The sequence below is a fragment of the Vombatus ursinus genome, unplaced genomic scaffold (assembly GCF_900497805.2).
Source record: "Vombatus ursinus unplaced genomic scaffold, bare-nosed wombat genome assembly UNPS02009062.1, whole genome shotgun sequence".
Taxonomy (NCBI): Eukaryota; Metazoa; Chordata; class Mammalia; order Diprotodontia; family Vombatidae; genus Vombatus; species Vombatus ursinus.
In genome coordinates, this window is record NW_020948840.1 from 21,850,385 (window position 1) to 21,867,305 (window position 16,921).

Sequence of the window (16,921 nt, forward strand, 5' to 3'; positions counted from 1 at the left end):
CAGGTCCTGAGACTCAAGAGTTTTTAGACTCTGTATAAATATTATATTCATGCTATAAATATGAGATCTTGGTCTCATGACCAGTGTGAGTGGATACACTTTTAGAGAAATTGAACCATACCTATGTTGACATTCTCACTACAAACAAAATAGTGATTCAAATGATTCTGAAGATCACCTGGCAGGATAAGATACTAGACACTGAGGTTCTTTCTTGAACTGAATTGCCAAGTATTCAAACTCTACTACAGAAAGCACAATTCCAGTGGGCTGGTCACATTGTTTGAATGCCAAACATACACTTGCTAAAAAGACTATTTTATGGAGAACTCACACAGGACAAGTGCTCACATGGTGGTCAGAAGAAGCAATACAAGGACACCCTCAAGGTCTTTCATAAGAACTCTAGAATTGATTGTGTGACCTGGGAGGCACTGACACAGGACCTCCCGCATGTCATGCCCTCATCAGAGAAGGTGCTGTGCTCTATGAGCAAAGCAGAATTGAAGTAGCTCAAAAGAAACATGAGATGCACAAATTTAGAGAATCCACCCCAAATGTTCACATGTGCTATTTCTGCCTGACCTGTGGTAGAGCATTCTGTGATACATTATTAGTATCACATGTAGAACATTCTGAGCTCATATTTGGTCTGATCAATCACAGTAGGACATACTGTAACTTGACTCTAACATAGTGATGTCATTTTGGTCCTCTTCTCAAATGAAAGACAACAACCAATAGATAAATAAGAAGATACAGACAAGTTGCAATTGAGTGAAAGGATTACCCACAGGGTCTCCTTGAAGAGGCAAATAAGGAGAGTTTTAGGAGTTTGCTATATTCCCAAACTCATCAAGAAACATCATTTCATAGGATCTCTGATCATCTTGCTTTACAATATTCATAATAAGCATAGGCAAGAGAAGTTTCCTTCCACCATTCTGAGAGCACTAACAAATGAAATGGAAGGACAACAAATAGACATCCAGTGGAATAAATTTGCTAGCATTTCTTTAACAATCTGTCACCATTTATGACATTTGAACTATCACATTTAGACACATACATTATTAAATGAAGAGGAAATATAAATGGGTACTTTAGAAAAGTAAGCTAAGAAGAGTGGTTAGACCTGACCCAATGCATAGAAGAGGTCTGTTTTTGGAGCACAATTTTAAAGGCACTCGACTTGATTTTAAAGACATATCTAAGAAGGAAAACTTCTTCAAAACGGAAAAGATCACAAGTAGTGTTATTTTTTTAAGGAGTAAAAAGAAGATAGCAGCAGCTAATAAGCTCAAATATCTATTTTCTCATCTTTATTTTTGTTGTTCAATCTTTCAGTCATGTCCAACTCTCTATGACTCCGTGGACCATAGCACGTCAATACATTGTCCATAGGTTGGGTTTTTTTTTTTGGCAAAGATAGTGGAGAGGTTTGTCATTTCCTTCTCATCTCTATAAGATCTCACAATGATCTATGCATATATCAAAGGCATGCTTAGTGAAAATATCAGAAAGGAACAGACAAATATCCCCAGTGGATTTTCTACAACAGACCATCTCCACTTGATTGTCCAAAAATTGTGGGGGAGACATAAGATTTTATTGTTTATTATTCATTGCAAAAAAATTTGACTCAGAGCAAAATGCAGTCCTTCAAAAGGGTTCCTTCAAAATATGGCCCATGCCTATGTTACTGTCATACAAGATCCCTTGTTAGTTGCAACCACAGAGGAAAATTTGCTCCATGATCTTCTGATTATTCGTATCAAGTGCAGAATAAGAGAGACATGTTCACCAAAGGTATTCACCAATGTCATGAAGGATATCCTACACAAAGAACAAGTGGAAGAGATTTTCCCTATAAATGGTGAAGTCTTTCATATGTTCTTCTTTACAGATGACATTGAACTGATTGCATTGAATTATAGAGCACTTACAAAGCTTCTTCAATGAGAAGGTGTTAGTGATTCACAGAAGGGGGAAGACATGAATAAAGAATATAGAAAGCCACAGCGTGCAGGTGTGACTGCATTTTGGTCTGCAATATGCAGTCACAGTTGGATCGCATATGTGGAGAACTGATAATGAATCATATCTCTGCCTTTCAGCAGAGACTCTAAGTGCAAAATGAGGCATACTTTGCAGATGTCACCAATGTGTTAATTTGTCTTAGCTGACTGTACTTATTTATTTTAAGGGAAGATTTTGTTGGAGTCTGGGGGACACATGGATCTTGGATGAGCATGGCATAGGGTACCTCAAAGACCTGGCCTCAGAGGCAGGAAGACCCAGTTTTAAATCCTGCCTCTGACACATTATGCCTTTGTGATCCTCAGTTTAACCTCCCAATGTCCCAAGCCACTCTCAAAAACTACAAGTTGTAGAGCGGGTGCTAACTCTGTGTTGGTAGAGGGGGATAACCTATTCCAATGAAAGCACAGCCCAATGCCCAGAACATGGTATGTACTTGATAAAAGCTTCTAGAATTGACTTAACCTCTCACTGCTCCAAGTAACTTTATAAGATTAAGTGGTAAAATTACTATATTGGCCCATGAACTAAGTGCTTAGGGAAAGTGGGACACTAGAGTGTAGATTCTTAGCCTTTTTGGTGTCATCGACCCCTTTGGCACAGTCTGGTGGTGCCTATGGACCCTTTCTTAGTCAATAAAGTCAATAAACATTTATTAAGTGCCTACTATGTGAAAGGAACTATGCTGAGTGCTGGGGACATAAATAAGAATAAGAAACACTGTCAAGGGTTTTATAATCTAATAGGAGATGACAACATAAAAGGAAGCTGAAGGAGGTCTAAGGGAGTGCTGGGCATGATGTTCTTGGAGTCAAAACCAAGCAGAGCAGCTGATGGAAAATGAAGTTATCTGGGGAAAGCTCTGAGCACTTTATAAAGGAAGGCTCTGGGAGGAGTTTATTGTTCCACTCTCTAATCAAAGAGGAGAGGCAGTTGAGAAGGTACGTTATTCTGCTTCTCAGAAAAATGCCTTAAAATACGTAATATAAAATACATAGGAATACAAAGGAAACCAATTATATTGAAATAGCTATAAAAATATGTATTTTTTAAAAGTTCCTGGACCCCAGTTTAAGAACCCCTGTGAAGAAAAGTTTTTCTTGACTATCCCTGGGCTGCGTATATGCCTGTTTGATTTACTTATTAAATAAAACCTATCCTATATTCAATGTTTTTTTAGCTGATGTATTTGAATGGAAGTTATGGACCCTTTTCCTTTTGGGAGGGAAAGCCTAGACATGTGCTAAGTTCTGATCTTCCCAGGAGAAATCCTGGGTTGGGGCAAAAGCCATCAAGTTGTTCAGAAGTCTTTATGATTGGACCTAATCTGTGTGAGTCCAGAACACATACAACAATCCTGTGACTTAGCAACTATAGATATTATTATCTATCTCCACCTTACCTTTCAGAAAATATATATTGCTAGAGGTTAAGTGGCTTGTCTGGGGTCTTCAATTAGTTAAATGTTAAGAACGAGATGCACACTCAGATCCCACCTTCCTCTTTACCATAAGCCTTTCAATCTACACAAAACAGAAAGGATTGAAAATCCATTAGAGGGAAATATAGGGTTCTGAATCATTTTTAGTGGCCCATTTCACAATCCTCTGCTCCCTTCTTCATTCCAGACCCGTCCCCCAACTGACCTCAGCTTTAACTTTGATGCTAACAAACAGCAAAGGCAGCTCATCGCAGAACTGGAAAACAAAAACAGGTAATTCCATTCACTACAAACAAGCAGTTACTTTGTAGATTGTACTATGATAGGTGTTCAGCCTGGCCCTATAGGGCAGCAAACTCATCACTCAGGAAGGAAGCACCCTTTAGAGCACTGCTTACTCAGTTCATTTCTGTTTGAAGGAGTGCCCCAAACTGTCATTTGAAAAACAGTTGTTAACTTACATTTTTCTTTAAGAAATTAACTCATTGTAAAATAGATGTCTTTCTGTCCATCACTTCTCCAGTGCCATCCAATGCAGCCTCCAGTTATTCCTCTCCAGTTTCCTACTCTTGCCTTTTGTTCACTGTTTTATCCAGCCAATTTCTTAAGTGTTGGTTGGTCTCGTCCAACTAACAACATTACAGATGACCAGCTGTCTACCAAGAGGAAACTCAAGGATCATCATAAGTAAAATTAAGAACTAATTAAAATATTGATAGAACAAACAACTTATTGCCCTGCTTAGAAGAGAAAGAAACCAGGACACAGGGTTAGGGCTTTTGAGGGTGAGACAATGAATCTGACTGGGAAAAATGGACTATAGCAATCAGAAGCAGAGCATGACTAAGGTCTGTACTCCTAGGAGATGAGTAGCATAAGGGTTTCTCCTAAATTCTCATTACAAGACCATAAAGAATTCCCTTTACTTTACCCAGGGCAGAATTGATTAACATTTCCCAGTTGCCTTTTTTCTAAACTTCTTAAAATCCTGAGCAATAGTATTTTTGTTAACCTTAGCTATTGTCATGGTTTTTGTCTTCAAGAAAATGTTAAATGAAATTGTATTTGAAAGATATTCATTTCATATTTTAATTCATATTGGAATATTCAATACCAGGAAGAGAGTTGGGGTGGGAGGGATGGTTAGATAGGGTGTTTTCATAGACAGCATCGTTTTTGGGAAACTTTAAATGAAGGAAAATAAAGCCATGAAGTCTAGAAAATGTTACCTCTTGAATAGCTGTCATCATCCTGATTGACATTCCCCTTTGTTTCCAGAGAAATCCTTCAGGAGATTCAGCGCCTCCGCTTAGAGCATGAGCAAGCTTCTCAACCAACCCCTGAGAAGGCTCAGCAGAACCCCACACTCCTGGCAGAGCTCCGGCTACTTAGGTAAGAAACAGCTCTCCACACCATCACTTTTTGTGGCCAAATTTGCTTTTCAAACTATTTTAGGGGGAGAATTTAGCTCCTTGGAGATAGAAACAATAGGACAGACTATCAGTAACTATCAAAGGAGTCTTTTTTTGGAATAGGAGAAGTAACTCAAGATTCAGTTCATTATCTTCATTTTCCGTGTTTTACTTCTGTGGATCTATGATCTACTCAATGTTAGCATTCTCTTCTTTAGTAAAGATTGTAACTAATTCATGGCTTTTAATTTTCTGTAATTCTTATCCATAGTCTTCCATGGATCAGCTACCGTGGACCTATTTGATACAGTAGGGGTCTTCTAGGTCATTTTATAGTCTCTGAGTACAAGGGAAGCATTCATATTCTATGTTGGTCTAGTTACTCATTTTGCTCTTATAAACATATAATCTACCTACTATATAGCTATATAACCTATGTACCTCCATTTCTTTTATACCTCCATGTAAGTCTTTGATGATATCTTAAATATCAATTCTTGCCCATAAGACATCATTGGAAAAATGCTTCAACCTACTTTTGACTACTCTGTATGTCTCCCTCTATTTTCCTTTGGGTCACTCATAACTTCCTGTCAGAGTTGTACCCCATGTCAGTATAGAGGTAGATGAATTTTATAGTTCTCTTTTTATAAACCTCCACAAAGTCCTACTCTTTTGCCATATAGAGGGGTGAAAGTAACCCTGTATTCTTAGAGACTTTTTTTGCATAGTACAAGCTCCAGCAGATTCAGCCATGCTGCCAGGGTTTTGGTTGGTTTCAGTAGCAAACTGTGTTTGCCTTCCAAGGCCTGGCCTCACTAAATATGGAGAGGCCCATCACTAGCACACTGGCCACTGAGTGATATATCCTTTGGCTATGAAAACTCATAAAACAAATACAAAATGACTCTCAATCCTACGTGACCTCCTTCTGCAGTGAAGGTGCCAGGATTGCAAAAAGGGGAAAACGAGGTATTAAGAATTATAAAGTTTTTAGACTGTTTGTAAACATGAACTGTTGTGGACCCTCTTCTGACTCAGTGATCTCATCACTTCCTGTAGGTTGAAATATCAACTATCTGCCGAGGATTCCCAGATCTATTTATCCAGCTCTAGTCTCTCTCCAAAGCACCAGTCCCACCTGCCAGATGCCTATTGGACATTTTAAACTAGATGTATGTTAGGATTCTCAAGTTTAGCATGTCCAAAGCAGAACTTATTCTTTTTCCCAAACTTTCTGCTCTTTATAAGTTCTCTTAATCTTTTTTACATTCTACTCCCCTCCAGGCTCTGTGAAATCCAGCCATATTAACCTACTTGCTGTCCCTTGTATGGAATATTCTATCTCTTGTCTCCAAGCCTTTGTATTAACTATTCCTCATGCCTGGAATGCTTTCTTTCCCAACTTTTGCCTCTTAGAATCCCTGACTTCCTTCAAAACTTGGCTGAAATGCCACCTCCTGTGGGAGGCCTTTCCACCCCACCCCTACCCCTGGCTACTAGAGCCATCCCCACTAAGGTAGTCTTCCACCTACTCTGTATTTATCTTATATATCTTGATTTATATATGTTGTTTCTCCCATTAAAACATAAGCTTCTTGAAGGCAGAGACTGTTTTTCCTTTTTCTTTGTATCCCCAGTGGTTAGCATAGTGCCTGGCACATAGTAAGAGCTTAATAAATGCTTATTGATTGATTGATTAGGATATGATTTAGTGCTACAAAGAACTTAGAAATAATTTAATTCAATTCCTCATTTTACACATGAGAGAACTTAGGACTATGAAGGTTCAATGACTTGTATGAGCTCACTCAGATATTAAGTAGTAGAACTAAATGTGAACCAAGGTTCTTTGCCAGTAAAAGAGAGAATGATTCAAAAAGACCATGCGTTATTTAACTTTTGAGTCTCTTCTTGAGTAATATACTATGTTTTGCATTTAAATAGTGCCTGTTAGTACATGAATGAAATTACAAGAGAGAGAAACCAAATGAGACCTTAAGCTACATAGAATCTCATATAGCTCATCAGTGGTCCTGGGATCCCTAAAGGTTCATGGAGTAATGTCTTATACTAAAGGTCTTACTACTCAAAAGCCAGAATATCACACGTAAAATTGTAAAAAAATAAAATAAAATAAAATTCTGTGCTATTGGTATAGAGATAAAAAATAAAGACTTCAATAAGCTTGATCAGGAAGACAGACTTGGATCAGTTAATCTTTGTCATTATTATGTTAAGCGGTTCTCGGCAACTGCCCACCCTGATGAGCATCATAACAGGAACTGATTAGTGCTCTCTGTATTTACTCTCAAACTGAATGAGTACCTATAGAGTTAGTCCTGTCTCCCAGAGTTCTCTGTGCACTAGGGCACCTTGCCTTTGTGCAGAAGTGGGAAGGCAGGCTGAGCTCCATAGAACCAGAGGATTTCCTCCCTAATGACTTCTTGTTACAGACATATGGACAGTTCCTTTTCTTTCTCAAAGAGCTCTCTATTCTAGGTATAAAGTGCTAAGGGAAGAAAGACTTCACTGAAGAGAGGGAGAATGATATCTTAGAACAGAGAAATGTACAAGGGGGACATTGAGAATCTTTCAAACCTAAGGGCAGGTATGTTAGACATAAGGGAGACAAACCACCTATAACCACATGATAGTATCTTAAGACAACTGCTAATGTGTGAACATAGGGCCACATACCATCAAGCTAGGAGACAATACAAAATGTAGAGGGCTAAGGTGAGAGCAGGCCTGTTGATATAGAGCCACTGCTATTCCAAGGACTTCTGGGCTCAGAGTCCTAGACTGTCTCCATCAGGGTCTTGGGAGGAAGGAGTAGGACAAGGTTGTGTTTGAGGTGGTACCAGTGGTTTGACTTGTCTGGGACATGCTCTCTCCCCCAGGCTTCCTTGCTATTTCAGCTAGTTTGGCTTGCTTCCCCTGTCAGGCCCCATGTACACCAAAATACACTCAGCAGTACTTTTTGTGACATCAAAGAACTGGTAACAAAGTAGATATCTATCAGTTGGAGGAGTATCTAAGCAAATTGCAGTATTTGAATATAATGGAATAATTCTGTGGCATTGAAACATTGAATATGATGTGTATAGAGAAGCTTGGGAAAACTGATACAGACTAATGCAGAATAAAATAAGCAGAACCAAAACTACTGTAACAATATTGTGCATACAGCCAACTTTAAAACACACACACACAAAAACACACACAAACCTCATCACCCTCATTTTTGAATGTATACCTCCCCTCTCTTACACCTAAAAAGCCATCTCTTATAACAAAGAATGAAAAAGAAAGAAGGTGAAAGAATTTCAGCAAAACCAACCAATAACCCATCAACCAAGTCTGGCAGGATGTGCTGTGTCCCACATCCACAGCCACCCACATCTTCAAAGAAGGAAAATGGGTGTGCTTAAGGCCCAAGGCTGGTATACTTTGTGACTATAATGACTAAGCCTGCTCCTAGAGAAGAACTGAGAAAGTGTTCCTCCCTTCCCTTCTTTGAAGAGGTGGGGAACTATAAATGTGAAACATTGCATATCCTGTCAGACTTGGTCTATGTATTGGGTAGTTTGGCTGAAATGCTTTTTTTCCTCTTCTTTTTCCCTGTTGTAAGGCATGACTCACTAATCGAAGAAGGGAGGGTAATATATTTGGAAATGAAGGTGATGTAAAAACAAAAGACATCAATCAATAGCCATCTTACAGGAAAGAACAGGTCATATCAAACTAACATTTCTTTTTTTTTTTTAACAGTTTCTAAATGGGTAGATCAGGGCAATACTATGAAGTATGACAGGATTTTGGAAAGGCATTTTTTAAAAGATCTCATGCTATTCTTATGGAAAAGATGGAGAGATATGTACTAGATAATAATGCAATTAGATGGATTTGCAAGTTTGAACTCTTTCAGACTCCACGTATTTATTAATGGTTCAATGTCAGCTTGGTAGAAAGTCCACAGTGGAGTGTCCCGGGGATCTCTTCATAGTCCTTCCTGTGTAACATTTTTATCAATGACGTGGATAAAGGTATAGGATAAATGGCATGCTTGTCAGGTTTGTAGATGACACAAAGCTGGCAGTGATAGCCAACCCACTGAATGACAGTCATGATCTTGAAAAATATCTTTGTAAGTTAGAAGATTGGGCTGAATCCAATAAGATGAAATTCATTTTAGATAATTGTATGTAGTCTTACATTTGGATTTTTAAAAATCATGTTTTGTAAGTATAAGATGGGGAAGGTATAATTAGAAAGCAGTTGTCAGAAAAAGATCTAATAGCTGTAATAGACCAGAAGCTCAATATGAGGTAACGGAGTAATGTGACATCCCAAAAAAGATAAGGGGAGCTTAGGCTTAAAGAAAGGTAGGGAACCAGGGAGGTGATGGTTTTATTATACTTTGTCCTGGTCAGAGCACATGAGGACATCGTGTTCAGTTCTGGCTATCACAGTTTAGAGAGGCCATTGATAAGTTGGAGAGTGTCCAGAGGAGGGTGACCAGGAGGGTGGAGGGCCTCGAGTCTGTGTGATATGAGGATCATTTGGGTATGATTAGCTCGGAGAGAATGGACATGATAGTTGTATGCAAGTATTTGGATGGCTTTTTGTGAACGAGGGATTAGATTTGTTCTATTCTGCCCCAGAAGGAAGAAGCAGGAGCAGTAGGTAAAAATTTCAAAGAGGCAAATTGATGTCAGGAAAAACTTCCTAATAATTAGAACTGTCCTTAAGTGAAATCAGCTCCTTCCTGAGGTAGTGGCTTCCCCTTCACTGAAAGTCTTTAGCTAGAAGTCTAAGGACCAGTGGCAGGTATGCTGTGGTGGAGATTCCTTCTGGGGGTCTGGACTGGACTAGATATCCTCTAAGGAGTATCCCCATGAGCTCAAAATGCTATGATTCTATGAATTCTAAATTTCAATTTTCGCAAGGCAATTTTTATCCATGGTTAAAAAACTGATTTTGTAGTTTTTCAGAATGAGAATTTCAGCATGAAGAAAAAGCAAGAGTTACTCTCTTTTATAATCCTCTCCTCAAAGGTTTCTTCTCTGATAATTTTTTCCTTCCTGAGCAGGCAGAGGAAGGATGAATTGGAACAAAGGATGTCTGCACTTCAGGAGAGCCGGCGAGAGCTGATGGTACAGCTAGAAGGGCTCATGAAGCTACTGAAGGTAAGAGCTGTGGACCCACTTAGAAATCTCTCTTCTTCCCAAGCAGCTTTTCTTCATCTTCCTCCATAACTGCAATTTCTGCCCTGAATGTGATATTGGAGCAGGACTAAGTTTTTTCCCCCCTTAATAGTATTTCATTCTTTTCCAATTACATGTAAAGATAATTTTCAACATTCATTTTTATAAATTTTTGAGTTCTAAATTTTTCTCCTTCCCTCACTTCCTTCCCCCCACCTCCCCAAGACAGCAAGCAATCTGATATAGGTTATATATGTACAATCACGTTAAACGTATTTCCATATTAGTCATGTTGTGAAAGAAGAATCAGAATAAAAGGGAGAAACCATGAGAAAGAAAAAACAAAAAGCAACAAAAAAAAGTGAAAATAGTATGCTTTGATCTGCACTCAGACTTCATAGTTCTTTCTCTGGATGTGGATAGCATTTTCCATCACGAGTCTTTTGGAATTGTCTTGGATCATCGTATTGCTTAGAAGAGCTAAGTCTATCATAGTTAATCATTGCATAATGTTGCTGTTACTGTGTACAATGTTCTCCTGGTTCTGCTCACTTCACTCAGCATCAGTTCATGTAAATCTTTCCAGGTTTTTCTGAAGTTTGCCTGCTCATTATTTCTTATAACACAATAGTATTCCATTGCACTCATATACCACAGCTTGTTCAGCTATTCCCTAATCAATGGATGTCCCCTCAATTTCAGGATTAAGTGTTAATTGCTCCTTCTGGGACCAGCATTTTGCAAAAGCTCATTAGTTAGTGGAAATGCCCATCTCAATTAGGGAAAAAGTGAATATTTTAAAATAAGTACAGCTTTATTACTTTTAAGTATATAAGGTAACTGGAACTAAATTAATGACCTTGAGATAATTGCTTTAATGACTAGATGAGAATGGTTTGTAATTAGCATATTGTTTATCTATAGGTTAATGTTTCTAAAATAGTTGCTCCTTGGGAAAACAGTTTTCACTTACATTATTTTATGCATTCTGCCTACAGTTATTTACATTATTGACATACTAAATAAAAATTAAGTATAGTGTTTAAGTATAAACAGATACTCAAATGGATCTGTAATCTTCAATAATGCTGACCACAACTCATCTGTCATACCTATTCTGTGTGATTCTTATTATCAGGGATGTGGGGGGAGGCGCACCAAATAGTAAGTATAAGTCATTACTTAACAAACTCTTTCTTCATGGACAATACAGAGAAAGACCAATCTGGTCTTTGTTCTAGTTAAATTCTTTTCTTTGGAGTGAAACAAGTGGCTAGCTTTAGGTTAAGCATTTTAGGGTACTGTATAGGAGAGGACTTATTGAGGTCTCACTTTCCTTTGGGGGAAAAAATATGCTACGGCACTTGGGCCTTTTTAAATAAGCACCTGAGACAAGGAAAGACCATCCTTACACTTGAATGTTCTCCCTCTGACACTATGTCTTGGGCATTATTTACAAAGCAATGTGTCAGCAATCCCAAAGCAGCTTTTGCTTATGCTCTTAGTTTCTGAGGTCCTGTCTGTTTAACGCCATTAAGCTATACAGGGAGGACACTAACTTGGCTGCCAGAATAAAAGCCATGATTCCATTTCCATTCAGATATCCCCAAATTCTCTTCTGGGGATCAGTCATCCTCCTTGGCTTCTCCCACCTCCTTCAAAGAGACATATTTTGGGAGTGAGGAAAGATTGTGATTAACTGGGGTTATTTCACGGTCATGGTACAAATGCAGACTTGTTCACGTAATTCAATTCAGCAGATATTTTAGTGACCACAATGTGTCCAACATCCTATTAGGTGTTGTGATGAATACCTACCCTTAAAGGGTTCATAATCTAGCTGAGGGAAAAAGCCATATGTGCAAAAAACACTTCAACCACAAACTAGTACCTGTATGATTCAAAAAATGACTAATATAGATAATAAGTGCTAGAATGGAGTCATATGAGAAAGCTTTGGGGAGAGGAGACTTGAGTTGGAATTTAAAAGAGAGGTAGAATTTTAATGGGCAGCTAGGTGGCACAGTGGATAGTGCCAGGCCTAGAGTCAGGAAGACTCATTATCCTGAGTACAGATCTACTGTCATACACTTACTAGCTGTGTGACCCTGGACAAGTCACTTAACCCTGTTTTCCTCAGTTTCCTCATCTGTACAACAAGCTGGAGAAGGAAATAGCAAACTACTCTAGTATCTTTGCCAAGAAAACCTCAAATGGGGACATGAAGAGTCAGAAACAACTCAAATGCCTGAACAACAACAACAAAATAATAGCAAGGATAATAGGAAAATCAAGATGTAAATTTTCTGTATCAGACACTTGCCTGACATTGTAAACTCTGACTCCAGTTAGCCTGAGGAAATTGAAAAAATACAATACTAATGTTGGGAGTTATACTTTACATTCTTATTATTCATTTCCTTTGGTTAATGCCTGGTTTCTTTTGGTGCAAATTTATTTTTTTCTGACTCTGAGCCTATATAATCATGAAAATTTACATGAGGAATGTATTTATATTCAACAAAATTTATTAAATACCAAATATATTCAAGGGATTATTCTAGATATGGTTTCTGCTCTCAATGAATTTATATCAATAATAATGTCATTTTGATAGTACTTTAAGGTTTACAAAGCACTGTTTATTATCTCATTTGAACCTCGCAGCACTCCTAGGAAGTGAGCATCTTGGCAACTATTTTTTTGTCTTACATAGGAGTAAACTAAGGCACAGGTTAAGTGACTTATCCATCGTCATATAGCTAGCAATTATCAGAGGCAGAATTTGAATCCAGCCTTATTCTGATTCTAAGTCTAGTGTTCCTTCAGCTATACCATGCAGCCTTATTCAGATACCCTGAATTATACAGTGAGTACTAGGCCCTGGACTGAAATAATTACCAGGGGGTATGGCAGTGATCTCAGAGCATCTTTCATTTATGCCCTTAGCTTGTTTAGCTCTCCTTTGCTCTGCTAGGATATTTCATCAGTAAAATGAAGCTAGTTCAGCTTCTCCACCTCCAAGGACTTCCCTGAAGAGAGCACTAAAATGTCATCTCAAAAATACCATGCCTTGTTAAAACATATACAATGGCCCCTTTCAAACAAGACCCAAAGCCCTACCCAAGGTCCCCTGTTGGTTGTCAGGCAGATAGGTTGTACTCTAATCAGTTTAAAGTATCACAGTTTGGGGAACATAGACCTGTAAATATATTTGGCTTATGTCAGAATTTGGAGCCATGAGGGACTTTGAAAGCCTTGCTTCATGACAACTCCATGTGGAATTAGCACTAGGACACTCTGAGGGCAGAAGATTGTGGTCAGATCTTCCCACTGTCTCCCTATTAAGCAGTTAGAGAGTTGTTCTCAGTTATTATTCAAACACAAATGCCCATGTGACCTATAATGATTTTTTTTAATTCCAGGAGAAATGATTTATCCTAATCTCCAACTGGGTAACCTGGAGTAGGTTCTTTTAGATCAGTTGGTTGCTCTAATAGAAGCCTTAAATTACTGCCTCTTGGTCATAGGTTCCCATGTACCCTCTTGTATGTTCTGTGAGCACAACCACCATTATGTTAAATACCACCAGTTAGAATGGTTCAAGTGCCAGGAACACAGACTACAACTCTTTCTCTGAACTCCTGAAAGGCTATAATTAAAGAAGGGGAAAAAAAGTCCCTGTTAGAACAAAGGGAATGGAGTCTAGATGTAGAGTCAGATTTTAATCCCTTCCTATGATCTGCAGGGGCAATATAGAAACAGGTCATAAGATCATTTGGTACATACTAGATGCAAACAGAAATTTTTATCTTTTTATTAATAGTGTACAAATCTTGTTTCTTTAGTGCACAGATTTCTAAGAGAAGTGCATATTGGCTTTCATTTGTACTAACTAGCTACATGACCATAAACAACTTAACTTTAAACTCTTTGGGCCTCAATTTCCTCATCGAGAATATGAAAAAATTTGGATTAGGTTTCTTCTGTTCCAAGAGTTTGTAATAAGTCATTTCCCCTACTGATTTCTATTATAATTTTATAGATGTTCTCCCACAGGGAAAAAATTGTCCCCTAGTACAATAAAAATCATCTCTAAAGAATCTTGATTTTCATTTCACAGGCCTATCCTGCCTTTTTGATGTGTAGTCTGCTTGTATTTAATTCAGTGCAAGTCAACAAACAAGTATCAAGCACCATTACGTACAAGGCACTGAGAATATGAAGACAAAAATGAAACAAACCATGCCCTCTAGGAACCTACATTCTAATTGGAGGTAAAAGGGGAAGAGATATAAAATGTACATTAATAGATAGCAAATACAGGTATAACTTGTGTATAACCCACAACCCAAATTCTGTATTTACATCAACTGAGTTCAGTCTTCATGGGAGAGGTAGAGCAGGGCAAATGGCCCAGTAAATTATTTCTATTTGGGAAGTTCAAAATATAGATCACATCTATAGTCTCAATAGCTTCCATGCAAGCACTCAAGTTAACAATATCCAATACAAGACAGCCTTTATTTCAGTTTGCAAAAAGAATGTCCTAACAACCCCCCAAAAAAACACACAAAAAACCATGAAAGAGTGACATATCTTCAAGGCAGCAGGGAATGAGGCAGTAAGTAGGAACAGATTTAAATTTAAAGTAATAATCATGGAGGTAATCTGCCAGAGAAGATAGAAGGGAATAAGATCAAATGGAAGGATTTAACCTTGGATCAGCATCTCTTCGGAATTCAAAGACACATTCAAAGAAAAAGGAGGTGAGAATAGGGGATGATGTCATGAGGAGTGGAAAAGCAGATCATTACAGCTAATGTGAATCAACAGCCAGACTGTGTACCTGTTACATTGAAATAGGCTGTATAAGCAACCACCATAGCAGTGCCATTGCTTCTGGGTGTTTAACCAAACACCCTAATTAAAAGTGGCAAAGATATTTTCAGGTTTTTTCAGACAATTATAAGTAATTCCTGATTTGAATTTACAAAGAAGGTGTTACTATTCCTGCTATGTTTAAGTGACCTCCTTCTGTTACTGTCATCCTATGTTTATTGACCCTAAAGACTAATTGCTAACAAAAAAATTCTGAATAGAACCTCTTAGCGAGTAAGAATGTTGCTGCCTGTACTGAGGCAAAAAGGTGGATTTTGTGAGTTCGAATTGCAGCTTCCTTGAAAAAAAATTGCAGATATTGCCCATCAGACTCTCTCATGTATACTTGAAGTTCTATCTTTGAACACCTTCCCAATCCCTCCACCCCACTCAAACACATACCCTCTCAAACTTTAGGTGATGGCTTCATGTTTGTCATTAGACAAAAATTGTAGTTGTTTTCGCCTAATAGTGCAAGTAGAAAACTTTTGGTACACTGGCATGTGGGAATGTTAGTTCCATATTCTGCTGACCCAGCATGGCTTGTTATTTGGGATCCAAATGAGAGTAATTCTGAGGATGGAAGTAGGGAGGAACCCAAAGAATAGTTCTGGAGAATTATATTCTGTTCTTCTATCCTCAGGAGTAGTTTCAGACTATCATTGCATTCCCCTATGTCCAATTCCAATCCAGACATGAAAGCTGTACTTGACAAGGTCTGGAAGATTATATCATTATTTGGAAATAGGTTAGATGACTCCCCTTATGGCCCATTTTTTTTAGAGGAAGTAATGAAATATCCCCACAGTATGGTATGGTTGCATGGAAGAAAAATATTTTCCAACTACAAAGACCTCTCTTGACCTTTTATGGTATGGAAATCCCCATCCTTCAATCTCAGGAAAAGTTCTCACTCCCTGCCAACTGCAAAACATCTCTGTGATCCTAATTTCTCCTTCAAATGGAGCCAGGGATATCAAAAGTTGAAAAGAAGAGGCCTCAAATTATCATTCTCATTCTTTTCATTATAAGCTAGTTATTAAAACCATCTTTGCCTAGCTTCCTCTGAGTTAAGTTATTGCTATGCATTTAGTTTCCTGTAACCTTAGTTACCTGGGGTTGTTAGTTACAATCTCACCTAGAAAGCTCTGGGAGCATGACTCAGAACAAGCCTTCTCCTTTGGAATTGAGGCCTTTTAGCTTCCACACTCTGGGTTCCTCCAGTTATTTCCTCCATACGTATACTTATTCCATCCTGACCAGAGAAACCATGTGGTCTAGAAATAAGAGTATCATACTTGAAGTCTGGAGAAACCCGAGTTTAAATCCCACATTTACTGATTGTGTGACCTTGGGCAAGTCACTTAACCCCCTAAGCCTCAGTCTCCTCATCTGCAAAACTGCACCAATAATTCTTTAAAACAGGATGATTTTTTGAGAATAAAATAAGGTAAATGTAAAGAACTTTACAAACTTTGAAATTGTTATATGAATTTCATCTTACTATTAGAGGGGCAGCCTGGTGTGGTCAATGAGAGTTCTAGCCATGGAGTCATTGGAACCTGAGTTCAAATCTTACCTCTGATATGCACTACGGGTCCCTTGTCAAATCACTTAACCTCTCAGTGCCCCAGACAAATCACTTAGATAATGCTGCAGGTAAGTTGCCACTGCATTGGTATAGGGAGTGCTGTCTTTCCACCAAGAGCAGCTGGTTGGCTATTTAAGCACAGCAGTACCTATCCCTGGTACTGGCTAGACACTTGTTCAATTAAGACCTTGCTAGACTATCTGAGGAGTTGAACTTTAGTCAAGGAAAAGCTATTGGAGAAGACAGGTCTTCAGTTGGGCCCTGAGGGAAGTACAGAATTAAAAAACAGAAGGGGAAGAAAAACATTCAAACTTAGGTGGGGAAGTGAACATAAATTATAGCAAAG

General features: G+C 38.3%; 1 protein-coding gene across 5 annotated transcripts in view; it reads left to right on the forward strand.

Moving 5' to 3' along the window:
• DTNB (dystrobrevin beta) overlaps positions 1-16,921 on the forward strand; it is a 344,903-nt gene that overhangs the window by 261,154 nt on the left and 66,828 nt on the right. For all 5 annotated transcript variants that reach the window (XM_027850435.1, XM_027850436.1, XM_027850434.1 and 2 more), the window contains 3 exons: positions 3,669-3,754; positions 4,760-4,873; positions 9,989-10,085. In XM_027850435.1, the coding sequence (XP_027706236.1) occupies positions 3,669-3,754; positions 4,760-4,873; positions 9,989-10,085 (297 nt within the window). The remainder of the gene's footprint in view (positions 1-3,668; positions 3,755-4,759; positions 4,874-9,988; positions 10,086-16,921) is intronic.